The 17469-nt window shown below is 39.7% G+C and overlaps 1 protein-coding gene across 1 annotated transcript in view; it reads left to right on the top strand.

The window, feature by feature from the left end:
- The window catches only part of GUCY2F (guanylate cyclase 2F, retinal), a 112986-nt gene that overhangs the window by 5591 nt on the left and 89926 nt on the right, over positions 1–17469 (top strand). The window contains exons 2-3 of the mRNA XM_054472791.1: positions 548–1360; positions 11135–11436. Coding sequence (XP_054328766.1) covers positions 631–1360; positions 11135–11436 — 1032 coding nt within the window. The 5' untranslated portion in view covers positions 548–630. The remainder of the gene's footprint in view (positions 1–547; positions 1361–11134; positions 11437–17469) is intronic.

The following is a 17469-nucleotide window of genomic DNA, read 5'->3' as shown; positions in this document are numbered from 1 at the left end:
GAAATCTGGGTTTAGATGATCCTCTCTGTCTCTCTGTTTGGGCTACCTCAATCATAGCACTTTTTACTCTGCATTGTTATTATCTGTTTACATCTATTTCTCTCCAAGAGAGCTGTATGGGAGAGAAAAATGGACATATTGCAAAGTATAATAATGATACTATGTCTAATATAATGCCAATGACTTGCAGGCTCTGTTATAAGCACTTGCTGTGTGTTAACTTATGTAATTTTCACAACACTGTAAGGTGGGCAGCTATTATTGAAGTTGAATAAATAGGAATTGGTGATAGATTGAATATGGGGGAAGAGAAGGAGTCTCAGTGATTTCGTTTTCTGAAAGAAGCAAGTGGGCAAACAGTGGATGGATGTGCCATGTACTGAGATACGGGGTACAGGAAGAGGAGGAGTTTTGTCAGGATGGGGGAAAGAAACTTTTAGTTTGGGCACTACCATTTTTTTTTTTTTTTTGCCATTCTTTCACAATCGATGATTTCCAGAAGCTTCAGAAATAATGTGAGTAACAAACCTTTTCCTCTGATTGACAGGCATTTGGAAACACCACTGTCTGTGTCGGGAAAGAAGAATAACTCCAGTATCTCGTCATTAGCTTGCTGGAAGCAGGAGGGCTATGTTCCTGGGACTCGGGCGTTTTTCTCGCCTTGTGCTCTGGTTTGCGGCTTTCAGGAAACTGCTGGGACACCATGGCCTTGCATCCTCCAAGTTCCTGTGGTGCTTGTGCCTTCTGTCTGTCATGTCCCTTCCGCAGCAGGTGTGGACACTCCCCTACAAGATAGGGGTGGTGGGCCCTTGGGCTTGTGATTCGCTGTTTTCGAAGGCCCTGCCTGAGGTTGCTGCGCGATTAGCCATTGAGCGAATCAACCGGGACCCATCTTTTGACCTGAGTTATTCTTTTGAATATGTGATTCTCAATGAAGACTGCCAGACTTCGAGGGCCCTCTCCAGTTTCATTTCCCACCACCAGATGGCCTCAGGATTTATTGGCCCTACCAACCCTGGCTACTGCGAGGCAGCCTCGCTCCTGGGAAACAGCTGGGACAAAGGGATTTTCTCTTGGGCTTGTGTGAATTATGAATTAGACAATAAAAATAGCTACCCGACCTTTTCTCGGACACTCCCTTCTCCCATCCGGGTGCTTGTAACTGTCATGAAATATTTCCAGTGGGCTCATGCTGGAGTCATTTCCTCAGATGAAGACATTTGGGTGCATACAGCCAATCGAGTCGCAAGTGCTCTTCGGAGCCACGGCTTACCTGTAGGGGTCGTCCTGACCACAGGACAAGACAGCCAAAGCATGCGGAAAGCTCTCCAGAGGATTCACCAGGCAGACAGAATTCGCAGTGAGTGCTTTCTCCTGCTGAAATTTAAACGTGACTTCAGGGAAAGAGATTACAATCTCCAAAAGGTTTCCTACCCTCACACCCTAGGGTAGCACATCCCTTCCCATTTCTTTACACATTTGCCCTTTTTCACTCACATACAGGTCCCAAGACTGCCCTTCTTCAACAGAGCCTATTTTATGAACTGAATACAGTACAAAGAACTCTGTGCTTCATATGCCTGTGGATGCTAGTGCCTGCTCTTAGCACCTGAGTGAAGAATGGTGTCAAGAGCACTGTGGCCATACATCCTTTCTTTCTGCCCTTAGGACCCTGGTAGCTTCGAAAGTGCCAAAATGGTATGGGGAGGCGAGGGTCTTCTTATGGCTTCATTTTTGTTTGTTCTAGTCACTGAGGAGAGATTTACTTTTGACTCCTTTCTGGATACTTCCCTTCAAAGGTACCCAGTGTCCTTGTAGGACACTTACTTAGAATCTGTCTTCTTTGGACTCCAAAATGTCCATACCTTCTGCCTTTTCTCAAAGCAGGGCTTTTCTTTTTGCAGCACACAGTTAGTTGATATGGAGGGCACCTAGCTGATGAATGAAAGCATATTAAAATGAGAAGACTGTATAAATTTTAACAGTTTCCCCTTCCAATGGAAGCTTAATGTTCAAAGATGATTCTTGCAGAGACAATAGACAAAATGTGAAGCAAAGGACTTGACCTACTAAAGCTATCATTCTCAAAGTTAGTTGGGTGCATTTTGGCAAAAGGGGGCCCTTCGTGGTCCTCTTGAATCAGATCTCTTTTACTCACACTTATGGCAAGCCCTTGTGACACCTGGTTTTGATTTTTTTCTATTCCAATTTTTTAACCTCCATTTTACCTTCCTCTGGAGATGGCTATGATTCTTGGGAACGCTGCTCATTCCCCCATTGCAGCCACTCCACCACTTTAGGATGGATATCTCAGAAACTATTTGACAAACTGATTCCTTCAAGGATTAGTCCTGGTCCCAGTCATTTCCTTAACAATGAGTTTGTTAGAGAATGGTCCAGCTTAGGCCTGGTCTATAACCAGAAGCCTGTTTTAAGTTTCAAATGGCTTCAGTATTGGACCTTAATTATGATGATTACAAGAGGATGGGGGCAAGAGGAGTTTTTAGTTCCAGAACTATAGTAATCTGCCTCCAGCTCCAGTTGACAAGATTCCGTGATGTTTAGCAATCAGTGTGGCTCTGATTACTTCATAATAGAGCTTGATACTTTCAAAGCAGAGCATAGAATTATTTTGAAAGATATAAAATCATTTGCAGGAGGAGCCATGCCAGAAACAGGCTAATATATTTCGTATCATAACTTTATAATAGGTTACAAATCTTCTTGAAGCCCAATGTCTCCTGCAAGTTTATATTCCATGAATGTTTCACATCCCACCCATTTGTATACTTTGAAATGACATTTCGGCCTCTACCATAAAATGTTAAATAAATCCAGGCCCTGAAGCTCTTTGGGCTGCCAGACTGAGAAGAATTAGGATTGAGTGCTAACCACCCACAACCCCTTTGAGGCAGGGAGGAAACAAATGCACATATTATTGCCCTACCATTAGAGACTCCTTTAGGTCAAGGGTTCTCAGTCTGGCTGCATGCTAGAATTACCTGGACATCTTTTGAAGACTACTGGTGCCACAGCGCCACCTCCAGAAATTCTACTAGAATTGGTCTGTGGTGGGTCCCAGCAAAGGTATTTTAAATAGCTTCCCGGGAGCTTGTAACCTGCAGCCAGAGTTGAGAAATGCTGCTTAACTTAATAATAATCAAATAAATGTTTCTCGCTTTAAGTTCCCATTGTTTTAATATGACTTCGCTTAGTCAGATTGTTTTCTTTATTACAGTACAGATCTGCTCACTAAGGGAATGGAAATTTTGAGGATGCAGAGAAAAAAACCTAGAGAGGATGGTTATGGAGCAAACGAAGACCTTGAATAGCAAGGACAGCAACAGGAAGTGGAGGAGGGATTCAGAAAGAGAGATTAAAGGGAGTGAAGACAAAAACTCTGCACTGCAGGATTTTCCTTTGTTTTTTGACAAAACATAGGCAGATTCAGATGAGGCATGCTGGGACCTCAGTGACATGAGTCAGAATGTGGGTGGGGTGGGGGCAGGGGAACTGAGCCATTGGTTGGGCTGTGGCCTGAGTACAACCTCAGGCAGCTCCCTGTGCTTTGTTCAAAGGAGTGTGTAATACCCGTACGTGGTACAGGCACATGTCTCTATCTGAGGGCATGCCAACTGGTGGGTGAGGTGTGACAGGGGGAATGGTGGAAGGGGAGTGAGTGTTAAAGTAAGATAGACCTTGCCCTTGTTGTCCACTTGATCATTTGTTGAAAACAATGCCCCAGCCCATGGGAACGCGTAAAGCAGGATCCAGAGAATGAACAAAAATAGATTATCAGAGCTTTAGCTAAGTGGCCTAAGGGTCAGGGCACATCTTTTGTCCCATTAGAAAATTGGAGATTTGGTGAGAAACCGAGCCAGAAGCCAGTGAGTACAGCTTGGGTCAACACAACAGTGAGGAAGACTGCAACACACCATCCATAGCACATACCAGATCAAATCTTTAGCTAATTTCCCAGCTCCTCTCAACTGCTGGGACTGAGGCTGCTAAGTATTCCTGGATGTTATCTATCTGGACTGAGAAGAACTAAAAAGACAACAAACTTTGTGTGATCTCAGCTGAGAAGGTCTGAGGACGGCAGAGCCTGACTTCTTCCCTATTTTGCTGGATATGAGGCTACTTTTTAACACTGTAGACCCCCAAGCAAACCTTCAGAGAAGACCCTTTGTGACATACAAAATACAGTGGAAAGGGACCCCTTCCTTTGGAGGGGCCTAGAAATATTTGGAAGTAGTAGAAATAATTGGAAGGTTGTTTTTTTTTTTTTTTTCCTGATCTGTTCACAAAAGCAGTGATGGCATTGCCATGTGGCAGTAGCAGTGGTGGTTGTAGTGATGGTGGTAGTGGTGTGGGAGGGGAGAGAAGAGCAGCCTATTACTGGCTGGTATGACACTTCTGGTTCTTATAAGTTAGTATTTCTAATTAGGAACTCTCATTGGCAACTTACTGGAGTTAGAGGAAGCGTCTTTCTCAGAAACAGGTCTAAGTTGCACTTACATAATATCAATGCAATGATAGATTGAATAGTAGGTAATAATAGCAATAATAATAGCCGTGCGCTCTTGAGTGGGAAAACAGCAGTTACTATATGCTGCCATAGAGACAATAAAAGCAACCATACTATTACTTTACGTGTAAACAGCTCTCTACATTTTACAAGGCATTTGCACATAGATCTCATTTAATTCTCAGGATTATCCAGGAGATAGGCATTTTCTTTCAAGTTTTACAATACCTGCGAGTCTCACAGTAATACTTATTACTGTAAGTGCATATGTGTAAGCACTATCAACACTAAAGAAGGAATAAATAAAGTCTCAGAGTAGGGGGATTCAGCCTCTCCCAGATTCTCAACTCAATTCTCTTAAGCCTTGGGAGCAATTACCAATATTCTTTTCTTCTGACAAAGTCAAATAGGAGAGTTATTAATCAAAGACAAAGGCCTTAATTTATAGTCAGGGCTGCTGTGTGTGGTTATGTAGGTTGTGCCCTGCACAAGGAAACCTAGCTGATTGGACTTGAGGGCCAAAATCCAGTCCAGTCTCTGCTCCTCAAACTATGAGCCCTGTTGGAAGTTTTTGTCCAATGGCACAAAAGGGCATTTACTTACCAAGCAGGGCACCTGTAGGGTTGCATTCATTCAGAAGGGGTTCCTCTTCTAATTCCTGCGAAGGTTAGCGGGAGGCTCTACCTGCAGCTCTTTAGAAAACTTTTCAAATGGCTATTCTAAGCCCTCTCTTCTCCTCATCTTCTTGCTGATCAGCCCTGTGCTTGGCTGATTGTATAATCCTTTCAATTTGGGCTTACCAGGATGTTGGACCATTTGGGATTTCCTTTCAATCCTTCCGAATTGGGAATGCTTCATTACAACATGATGTTAAGTAAATATGACACCATTGGAATAGCCTTCTCTTGCTCTTCCAAAATTAGATACCTGATTGCTGTCTTATTGCCTAGGACAGAATGGCTTCTTCTCATTTATTGAAGATTCTTGTATATAAGAAAAAGATAGCAATAAAAATAATGGTAATAGTTAATATTTATTGGGAGTTTACTACGTGCTAGTAATTTTTCAAGGGCTTTGTATGGACTATGTCATCCAATTATTGCATCACCCCTATTAAGTAAGGGCAATTATTGTTTACCTATTTTATGAATAAGACTTCCGAAGCTAAAAGGGGTTAAATAACTTACCCAATGTCACACAACTGGTGAATGAGAAAGCCAGGATATATATTCGGAGTAGTCTAAAGCAGTGGCTCTCAAATCTCAGTGGGCATCAGAATCCCCTGGAAGACTTATTAAAACACAGATTGTTGGGTTCCTCCTCCAGAGTTTCTGGTTGAGGAATGCTGGTGCGGGGCCCCAGAATTTGTATTTCTAATACTGCACATTCTCAGGTGACACCGATGCTGCTGGTCCATGGACCACTCTGAGAACCACTGGTGTATTGATAGACAAATACTATACTACCTCCTGAAGCATACTCACTTGAGATCCTGTGTTCTATATGTGGCATATAATTCAGCCCTTCCACTTTTCTTTCTTAACTTTTGGACCCATAGATAAAATTCTTTTATGTGCCTCAACGTATCAGGTGTCAGCCCTGTTTTCCTATACTAATAACAACAGTGATACTGATAATACTATGACTAGGAGCCTTAGCATCACTAGGGAATTTGGTATAGGATTTGGTATAATGTAACACCAAATGTAAGTAAATATAAATGGCAAGAGGACAACTGGCTTTCATGAATGGCAAATGATCACTAATGATCAAATTATTGAAGGCTTGACACAAGAGGAAATCGCTAAACATCTAGACTTCTTGCATTTAAGAGGCCTTATGTACATAGCAGTTTAGGAAAAACAGGAGAAAACATATGTTTCAAGGTATGGAGAAATATAAAACCTTATCTCAAGCTGGGCAGCAATGTTAAGGCAACAAATGCAATTGCAATACAAGTTTGAGTACGGAAAAAAACATGGTCTGATGCAGATGGAATAGTCTTTGAATGATATATTTGTGTACCATTGTGCTGAGCTACTTGGACCAGTTCAACACCAGTGGTAGTTAAGTAAGTGGTAGCTTCAGGATTTATGGCCAAAAACGTGTGGGGTGTCCTTAGCTGATAGAGATAGCCACACATCACCTAGTATAGTGTTCCAAAAGTCTACTTTGAGAGCCTCCTGCACTGAGTCAAAGTTGGAGATGGGGCCTGGGAAACATGCACGTTCCAGAGCCTCCCACCTTCCTCTTACACAGCCATTTATTAGGTTGGGTGGGAGAAAACTGAGAGGGAGAGGGTAGGAATGTGCTTCTTTCATAATATGGCCAGCTAGGAAAGAATCCTGAGAGAAGATGAGACTTGGGATAAATCTGCATGCTGCCCTCCTCCTCTGGTCTGCCCCCCCTCCCCGCCCTCTTAGCAACTGTTCAAATGAATGACAGTGGCAGGAAATATCACAAAGGGGTTACAATAAAGAGCAAAGACAGTAGAATGGGGGGGGTGTCTCTGTGGACTGTGAGCAATATCGATGGCTCACAAATATGAATATGGCTCCTAAGGACTTCTTTAGCAGCAGCAAGTGGAATCATTTCCATCTTGCAAGGTGTGAAACTGGGCCCAGTTTCCTCCATGGAGGACACCATAGCCAGTAATCTGAGAGAAATAAGTGACCTTTGCCTTTTCAGAAACACAGTTACTCTCTCTCAAGAAAATATTTGATATAATATTTTAATTTAGGAAGAGAAATAGGACTTGAGTGACATGGAAATTGGCTCCTCCCGGAGTTTCATGGCATTTCCTGCTGCTAGTGAAAGAAAGGGTCCTAGACAGCCTGCTATGGTTGGTGCCACAATATAAAGACATAGACACTAGACAGCTCAAGTAGCTCAGAGAAAGTGCTGGTGTCATATCCTGGTGAGATGCGATCTCAGAAGGGTGTATTTCCTGGTCCTTGTTTTGACTATAAAGTAGCTTGACAGGATGGAAACTTACAAATTAGTATTATTCAGTGACCACCTGTTGACCCAGGCCTTGTTTAGGATTTAAGATTTCTGTACACTAATCCTTTCCTGACAACAACTTACAGGTCAAATCCCATTTTAATGAATGTAATTTTAACATAATAAAACTATTTAGTAAAATTATCTTGTAGAACAGATGTATCTACAAATCCCTGTTCACAAAGCACTCAATCTATTAAATTAAGATGCTGTTGTTTGAATTCAGTATTTATGCTTTCTACTTTAATCATGTTCAATGGAAAGATCTTTCCAGGCAAAAAAATAGAGGAGCCTGTGATTATTCCCTGTTGAGTTTCCTATTTCTTCTTCTATAAAATGATGGGGACAGGTTGGCCTACTTGGTCTTAAAGGGTCTTTTCAGTTATAAAAATTCGGACCCTTTGAAATATGGTCAGTGTGGGTCAATGAAAGAAAAATAAAGAGGAGAGATTCAGGGTTGAGGGTAAGGTACTGGGCATAGCTAATGATAGTAGGCATGAACAACAGGCACGACAGTATCTACCTGCCCAGCAAATATCACTTCCAATTTTTCCTCCATCCTAACAATCAATATATGCCCATATCTCATATCTCAAGGAACCCACAAAAAATACCCAAGTGTACAAGCTCTCCTCCTGAAGAGGCTGTTAGTTTACAAACATTCATCTAAACAACATTCATTGTGTGCATAATATGTACAAGGATATGGAAATAAATAAGACACAGTTCCTGACCTCAAGGAGCTCACAGTTTGGTAGTAGAAGCTGATATAGGTAAATAAGAGCAATAAATCTTGTAAGTGCCAGGATAGAAATCATCTCAGGGTAAGGTGGGGGCTCTAATCCAGTGTCACAAGTCAGTTTCCCTGAAAAGCAGCCTGTCAGATGGAGCTTTGAGTGCACGAAGCTTATTGAATGAGTATTTTCAAGAACACCTTTGAGGAAGAGAAGACAGTAGGATTGGGCAGAGAGAACTGAACTGCAGTGCAGCCACAACAAAGGCCTCAGCCAGTCTTAGGGGGGAGCTCTAGAGCTGGTATGACCCTTCAGAGTTGTCCAGAATTGAGATGAGGAGTCTGGGCTCTTCTACGTCCATATGGAATAGTCATTAGGTTCAGTCTCAGCCACAGAAAGGGGCACAGTGTGTAATAATAATTGTTTAACAGTCAGATCTTCAGATGGAAAAAAGTTCTGATTTGTAGTGTTTGCTGATTTCCATAGTGTAACCACTCCCACAATGGTCAATTTCAAGCTAATAACATGATGTTAACTGGCTCACAAAATCTCTGAAAGTTGAACCAGCAAAAGCGAACCCCAGCACACTACTGAGAGGATGTAACCTTGAGAGAGGTGCCTTTCCTTAGCTGAGGCCAACTCTCAGAGAAAAATCACCTATCAGCTACTAACACACCCAGCAGCTGGTGGAATGAGTGCTTCAGTGCTGAAGTGTGTATCTTGATGGCACATCATCATAGCACCTACTACATGTAATGTATGTTAAAGTATTTGCTGTATTGCAATCAGCACCAAACACTAGTTCTATTTAACATTTTCCATGCAGTAAAGTCATTTTAATATCCCTTTAAGTAAATTAAATCAAATTGTATCACTGTTGAGTAACCTTGAACAAATCACTCAATCTCTGATTTGCAGAAGAAAGATGCTAATACTGATCTACTTGCTGAGGATACTGTTGGACAAACTGGCCAACTGAAGCCTCTGACTAAACTCATTTTCCCCGCCTCAATGGACCTATGACTATACTAATTTGACCAAACTAATTTACTTTTAATGGTTCAGCCAAATGTAGAGAGTGAGAGGTCTTCAGTTCTACTTTCTTTTTCTAAATCCAACTCTTGCATTGCCAAACATCTCTGGCACTCCATTTTCCCATTATACAATGTGTGATTATAAACAAGTGAGGCTGAATTCCTTGTGTGGCTCATGAACTAGCTCCAAAGATATCCTTCGAGAATTCTAAGGAAGGTCTGAACATCAGAATACATGTAGAACCTCTTAGCGTAATTATTTTGAAGGAGTTAATGGTCATTTGAAAACTCATGTCATGCTGTGGTGTGTGCATATGTGTGTGGTATGTTTAAATAAACTTCATAACTTATTAGTTACACTTTAAAAACTAAAAGGTACCAGCTCTAGCTCAAAGGGAAACTTTCTAGGGGTGCTTAGCAGGTGTAAAAAGGTGTTTGACAGTAGATGAAACAATATGCAAATGCCAAAGACAAGTCATTGAATGTAATTAAGCACCCTTAGTTCTTGAGATTAAAGGTTCCATGTAAACATGTATAATTAATATTTACCAGTAGCAATAGAGTCTTTGCCTTTCTTCAAGGAGCTCAGAATACTTGCCAGGCATTATCTAATTAAACTACTCAGTGTACCTGTAAAATGCATTGGAATCTATATTTTAAAGATGTGGGCCCTGAAGCACAAGCGGGCTTAAACTAAACTTATTTAGCATGCCAAGGGCAAAATTGGATATAAGACTTTCAGTCTCACCATCTAGCTGCCATTTTTCAACCGTGGCCCCCTTGAATCCACTCTATTCTAGCATAACCTTGCCAAACAACATAGTTTCATAAGTCTAGGAAAAATTAAATTGAGTGCATAGTAATTCCAATTACAGGGAAGTTAGATTTTTAAAAGTTGAATATCTCACCCATAATATTACAGAGAGTACATCCTTAATCTGAGAATCTGAAATCCGAAATGCTCCAAAATTGAAAACTTTTGAGCACCAACATGACTCTCAAAGGAAATACTCATTAAAGTATTTCAGATTTCAGATTTTTGGATTAGGGATGCTCAACAGGTAAGTATAATGCAAATATTATACTTAATATCCCAAATCTAAAAAAAGTCTGAAGTCTGAAGCACTTCTGGTCTTCAACAGTTTGTATAAGGAGTACTCAACCTGTAGTAACATTTATAAGTGAGTGAGTTAGTGCTTTTCATTGTCTATAATGACCTCGGTAAGGATGAGAACAGTTGGTCAAAATGTATTAAAATGCATGTTTGTAGGAGATGGACAATAAAAAGCAATAGTGGCTGTGGTATGGTAACGTCTCCCATCCTCTCTTACTATCCTCTCTTCTAATTCTTAGGTGTATAGTAGCTACTATTTATTGTGTGCTATGTACTAAGTAAATGACTTGTCTCCTTTCTTCAATCACTACCACCCCATAAGTACATACTGTTATCTCCATTTTATGGAAGAGACAGAGAGCGGTTAAGTAATTTTAAAAAGGGTACACAGTTAAAACTGGTGGTGTTACAATGTAAAGCTGATTTTTCCAACCCTAAAGCCTCTTTTTTTATGCTACTCCCCATTTATTATACTAGTTCTTGTTCCTGTCTAGGTATTAGGCTCTGCAGCCTGTAGGCATCTCTCTCTTGTCACTATCCCCAATCCAGAGTCCATGAGTATACCTTAGCTTCAGCTCAGGACAACATCTTGCTTATCTTGGAGGCATAAGAAACCACTTACAAATTGGTTAGAACACATTTATTTTTCCTCTCTGTAGTTTTTGGTACTGTGCTTTACTAACAGATTGCTTCCATAACCTCCTTGCTTTGTTGGTTTCAGTAATCATCATGTGTATGCATTCAGCTTTGATTGGGGGAGAGACTCAGATGCATCTCTTGGAATGGGCTCATGATCTGAAAATGACTGATGGAACCTACGTCTTTGTTCCTTATGATGCCCTGCTCTACAGTTTACCTTATAAGCACACCCCTTACCAGGTCCTAAGGAACAACCCAAAGCTCCGGGAAGCCTATGATGCAGTGTTGACCATTACAGTGGAGTCCCAAGAAAAGACCTTCTATCAAGCCTTTACAGAGGCAGCAGCAAGAGGTGAAATTCCTGAGAAGCTGGAGTTCGATCAAGTAAGTACACATTCATAAGTTATCATGAGCTGAGAACCTAAAACATCAGCATGGTAAATTATTTTCATACCAACAGTCTCAATTCCATAGGAGACCCAGTCAATGGCAGGCAACCACAGACAAATTAAAAACATCTTTAGTTTGCTGAAAACATTTGTGAAACAAAGGCATATTATTTGAGATTTTTTCTTTTATCTTTAAGCAGCCCACGATGACATTATATAGTCAGGAAGAATAAATGTATTTAAGAACAGATAAACAAAACTTTAATATATACTGGTGCTGTTCAAGGGAGCCTAATAAAAATAAGTCCTGTTTGTGGTGTAAGTTCTGAATTAATTTAACAATAAGGCAAAAGAGCTAGTATATAAGAAACTATTTCCTTCATTTTTGATAACACTGGTATTGGAGGATGTGGCTTCTACCTGTAGGCATTTGAGCTTCCCAATACTGAACCCAAGGATTAAACAAATTTCTCCATCTGGTCAATGGCATTGCTGGACCACTGCAGTCCTGCCCCATGAGGGCAGGTCTTTTTTAAAATGTGTAGTCTGGAGAGGAACAGCAGAGCATTTGCTTCTTGTATGTAGTCTGCTCCCGAGAGAAAGAAGACAGGAGGGGCTGAGCTACACATACTTAGTCCTCCTTCCAAACTAACCAGTCAGATTAATTCATTTTTCCTTTGTGGGGAGGAATGAGTAAGTGGGTGAAGACAGGCCACTTGGAATGGGGAAGAAGTCCTCCCTTCTGATATACAAGAAATAGTATTTATATATGTGTAGATAAATGTATGTATAGGCATATTTCAGATTCCAATCATAGCCACTGAAGGCTTAGAGAAAGAAAAGGGAGTGAGGAGGGGAAGAAAGTAGAGAAAACAAGGAGAGCAAAGACAAAAACAAAGAGGATGAACACAAAGAAGACGAGGAATATGAGAGGAAGATGGGGAGACAAAAGAAGCCATTTAGATTGGAAAAAATACAGAGGGACGTTTCTGTGCACTGGAGGTCAGATGTAGAAAGCAGACATTTTCAAAAGTACTTAGAACAACATACACGTAAGTTTAAAAGGTCTGGCATTTGCTAGAATACTGCATTAGTCATATTGCTTCCAGCTGTAAGTAATAGCTCAATACAAAATGGTTTAAGTAATAATTCTTTTTCAAAATTTGAAGATAGGGCCCCAGGGTTGGTTAATTCAGCAGTCAATGATGTCATCAATGAAACATGTTCATCTTTCCACTTTACAAGCCATAGCATGCTGAGCTTGTCCTCATGAGCTGGTTCCTCTTATGGTCCCAAGGTGGCTGCCACAGTTCCAGACATCACTTATGGGTGGAAATGTCCAGAGGTGAAAGTAGAGACTGTCTTTCCCTTGTGTCTCTTTTTAAGAGTGAGGAAATCAGCCGGGCACGGTGGCTCACGCCTGTAATCCCAGCACTTTGGGAGGCTGAGGCGGGTGGATCACGAGGTCAGATCGAGACCATCCTGGCTAACACGGTGAAACCCCATCTCTACTAAAAATGCAAAAAATTAGCCGGGCATGGTGGCGGGCACCTGTAGTCCCAGCTACTCGGGAGGCTGAGGCAGGAGAATGGCATGAACCCAGGAGGTGGAGCTTGCAGTGAGCGGAGATGGCGCCACTGCACTCCAGCCTGGGCAACAGAGCAAGACTCCATCTCCAAAAAAAAGAGTGAGGAAATCTTTCCCAGAATCTCCCCAAGCAGACTTCTTCCCATACCTACTTTGTCACGATTGTGTCCCATGCCCATGCCTAAACCAATAATCTGGAAGGAGGAATGTGACAACTGTGATTGAAAAGTGTGAACAAAATATGTAGCTGCTGGAAAAATGTGAACAAAATTGAGATTCTGTTAGCAAGAAAGAAGGCTGTTAGGTAGGCAGTTGATTGTGTCTGATATTCATATTCTTTTTTATCTGTCCTTTATTTCATCATTCTGTGGGCTGCTTCTCTGTCTGAATAGTGATTCAAATGAAATTTAGGTTTATGTATCTCTTTCTGCTTGGAGGATTTATATCAAATATTTTTCTGATCCTTGTTCTAATAAAAAAATTAATAACAGAGATATTAACAATGCTGGATTTGGACTTTATTGTTACTGATAAGTTTATAATAATTATTACTGTCTTTTAGGAGACATACACATGCACACACACACACATAACTGAAAACAACTGGTCAGTTTAGTCAAGAATTGCAAAACTCCTCAAACTGCTAAAAATGGTCGGTCAAACCAGTTGTTTGATGTGTTTATAGGCAAGCAACCAGATGGTAAATTTTTGTACTTTTTAGCCAATGATATGGCATCACATAGATACAATTAAAGTCAAATTTCTATTTTAATCAAAGGATCAAAGGAAGGAAGGAGATGGTGTATGTGTGTGTGTGTGTGCACATGTATGTATGTGTATGTATATTTTTCATATATATGAACAGATATTTTGATATAAAACTCAGACCTTCTTCTCTTGATATTTGCGTCAATCCTTTTGAGCTTGTGGAAAACATAAGGTAATTAAGGCAAAAAAAGATGCCATTAGCTTGGTTGCTAGGCAGCCTGCACTCTGCTTTACACAAGGAAATAGAATAGCTACAACAAAGAATCCAGAGCTTATGAAAAAGGCTGTTTGGATGCATTTGTACCCCTCAGTTTGCAGGTGCCCAGTCTGGACCTTCATAACCAAAGAATGATAAAAGGGTGAGATAATTATCTTCATGTCTCTGATAAGCAAAACCCCAATTTTACCTAAATTATCTTGCTCAAAGGTACTTTAGAAGGCAGCCAGTATAGCAGAAACTGCATATGTTAAGGTGTTAGACAAACTTGGGTTTACATCCCAGCTCTCACTTTTACTAGCTGTGTGCCCTTGGGCAATTTACTTAGACATTTGAGTCCCAGTTTCTCCATGTGTAAAATGGGTTAGTGAGCTATATCTTCTAGGACTACTGTGAAAATTAAACAAAGTAACATGTAAAAAGTGACTATCAGAGTGCCTGGCTCACAGCTACCTTTCTTTCCACTTTTTCTCCTTTGAGGCTAGGATGACCTTATTGATTGGTGGTGACCTAGCATCTAAGTTACAATCTTTAGCTTCCTACTCTCTTGAAGTTTTCTGATTACTGGCAGAGAGTCTCTCAATATTTCCAGGTTTCAAAATTATAAATGGCATATTCTCAGATCAAATTATGTAGTTTGATATTTGCCTATCCCTGGGCTTCTGTTGTTTGTTCCCTATTTGGTCAACAGGTCAACAACTATTTATTGAGCACCTGTGATGTGCTAGGCAATATGTTGAACCCTAGATAGAACACTATACAAGACAGACAGGATTTCTAGCAATGGTATGTTAGAGCCAGTCCAGAAAAGCTGATTCTGTGCATCTTTTCCCAGCTCTCCATTCAGTGACATCAGTTGGTAGCTTGAAATCAGGCATGATAGTAGTAGTTACACCGCAGAAACGGGCAAATGCTACAAATAAGAGTTTTTTTTTCCCTGTCCATATAGCTGTTGACAAACATTTACTAGCACACCACTCATTGCTACCCTTATAGACCTTAGATTTTAGTGAGAGAGACAGATAATAAATGGTTAAGCAAATGCATTAACAAGATGGCTGTATTTCTCCCTTGCCCAATAACTTTCAATGAAACAGAGATTTCTATGTACAAGGAGCATTGCCTACAGCAGTGGTCTGCAACATCTCTTAATTTATACCCTTGCTTCTTTAACAAGTAAAAAATGAAATGAACAAAAAGCTATCAAAGTGATACATACACATAGTTTTAAAAGTCAAGAAATGCTAAAAGGTTTATATCAGTAACAAAGCAGTCTATAAGGCCTCCTTTCTTCCCTTCATCAGAAGCAACCACTTTCATATTTTTTTAGCTCTTTATTCTGGTATTTACTTTATGTTTCTAAATGCTATGCTGCTACTGATGACTCTTGATTAATCAATTTTGAGCGTTATTTGTTGTATTACTATTATAGTTGAGGAGCATTCTTAGTCTTTTTGTACTTCCTTACTCTCCTTTAAATCTTAAATATGATTATGTCCCAATTTATAGTTAAATCCATATTTAGTATTTTTAACATAGTAACTATGTAAATATCATTTATTGCTAATCCACATGATATAATATGGTTATAATTCTTGTCACATGTAACTTCATTTTTACCGGGGTTAATAATTACTTCGATTTTTAATTTGCTTACCTTAATTTGAATGTCTAAGTCTTTCCATACTTTCTGACAAGGCTGTAAAATCCTGTCAAAACAATTTTATGCATAGTAAAGCCTATTAAATACCTTATCAATTTCATTTGTTTTTGCTGGGGCTCTCTATCTTCCTATTCTAATCTAAACGTGTTGCTCCCTAAGGCTGCTGCACAGCTATTAATATTATGCTAGTTTTCTATTTTCATAATTCTTAAATGTCTCTTTCTTTCTCTTCTCTGCAGGATCTATGTTTTATGAATCTCATGACCTATATTCTTGGTTTAATCTGTCATTTTTGTGGAGCACATCCTGTAGTAGCTTTTTACAGGAGGCAAATTTTTGAGATTTTGCATGTCCGAAAAGTCATTATTTCATCTTCACTATTGATTGATAGTTTGAATGAGTATACAAATCTAGGGTAGAAATCATTTTCCCTCAGTACTTTGAAGACATGTCACATTGTCTTCCAATTTCCACTGTTGGTGTTGAGAACACTGATGTCATTCTTATTCCTAATCTTTTGATACAACCTATTTCTATTCCTCTTTATCCTCTCAGAAACTTTTAAAATGTTCTCTTTATTTCTGATGCTATGAAATTTCATGATGATGTATGAGTCTTTGACACATAATATGCTGTATTGGTGGAGCCTTTCAATCTAGAAGCTGATTCCGTCTGAGAAATTTTCTTCTATTGTTTATTTGATAATTTCTTCAACAACATTGTCTGTCTTCTCTCTGGAAATACTATAAGATATATAAGATATAAGATGTCATTGGTTGATCTTTTAATTGTCTTATTATTTATCTTATATGGTCCATATTTTTGTTTTTAGTTTTCCTTTCTCAGAGAGTTTCTCATCTTTGTGTTTTAACACTTTCACTAATTCTTAAGAATGATATAGTTATATTTTTAATTTCCAAGAGTTCATTCTTGTTGTTATCAATATAGTATTTTTCCTATTTCCCTGAGGTACTCATAGTTTTTTTGAAGTTTTCTTCTGCTCTCTATTTTATCCATTTTTTCCTCAGTTCCTAATTTTTCATGTTTTTATTTCATGTTGAAAGTTTTCCTTAGATGTCTGCGGATTTGAAGGTTTATGTGCATGATGGATATGTTGACAAGTGGGCTTCAGTACAGGGTAATTGGCTAAACAGTTGCTTTTTGTTTGCTTCTTTTGGTTAATATCTGTAGGCCTCGGCTCTTGAGCTAGTCTTTTTCTTCAGAGAATAGTCTTCTGATCTTCTTGGGAGTCATAATCATAGCTGTCAGTATTCTGGAAGCAATGTTGGGAGGAGACTGGTATTCTCACCATTAAGCATGAAAACTTTAAATTCATCACTGTTTTTTTGTGCTCCACCTCATTTCCAACTTCCTTTTTGTCTAGTGCCCCAGCTCTGGAGCTGCTCTGAATCAATTTAATCTGTTTCCTATAGACGTCTGCACCTCCTGGTAGAGGTGGGTATGGGGGATGTCTACATGTTTATTACACAGACATTCAAAGAGCTCTCGCTCTTTTAGTGTTTGGCCTCACCTTCACTTCTACAGTACTTGGTGGTTGTAATTACTCTTTCCAGGATTCTTATGGGGCAGATCTGCTTGTTGCTTATCAGTAATTCCCTCTGCAGGCACTTAGGTTTGACTGTTCTTCACTTTGCTAAATCAGTTGCCATGTTTGTACCAACTTTTTATTTTCAGATTCTGTGGTACAGGGTTATAGATGTTTCCTAATACCATTAGATATGGAGATTTAGTGTTTCTGTTCCTTGTTCTCTTTGTTTGAGAGTGATGTTTGA

Source organism: Pongo pygmaeus, chromosome X, assembly GCF_028885625.2.
Source record: "Pongo pygmaeus isolate AG05252 chromosome X, NHGRI_mPonPyg2-v2.0_pri, whole genome shotgun sequence".
In the NCBI taxonomy this organism is placed as follows: domain Eukaryota; kingdom Metazoa; phylum Chordata; class Mammalia; order Primates; family Hominidae; genus Pongo; species Pongo pygmaeus.
The sequence above is the reverse complement of the archived record's forward strand: the minus strand, read 5'-3'. Positions and strand labels throughout refer to the sequence as shown.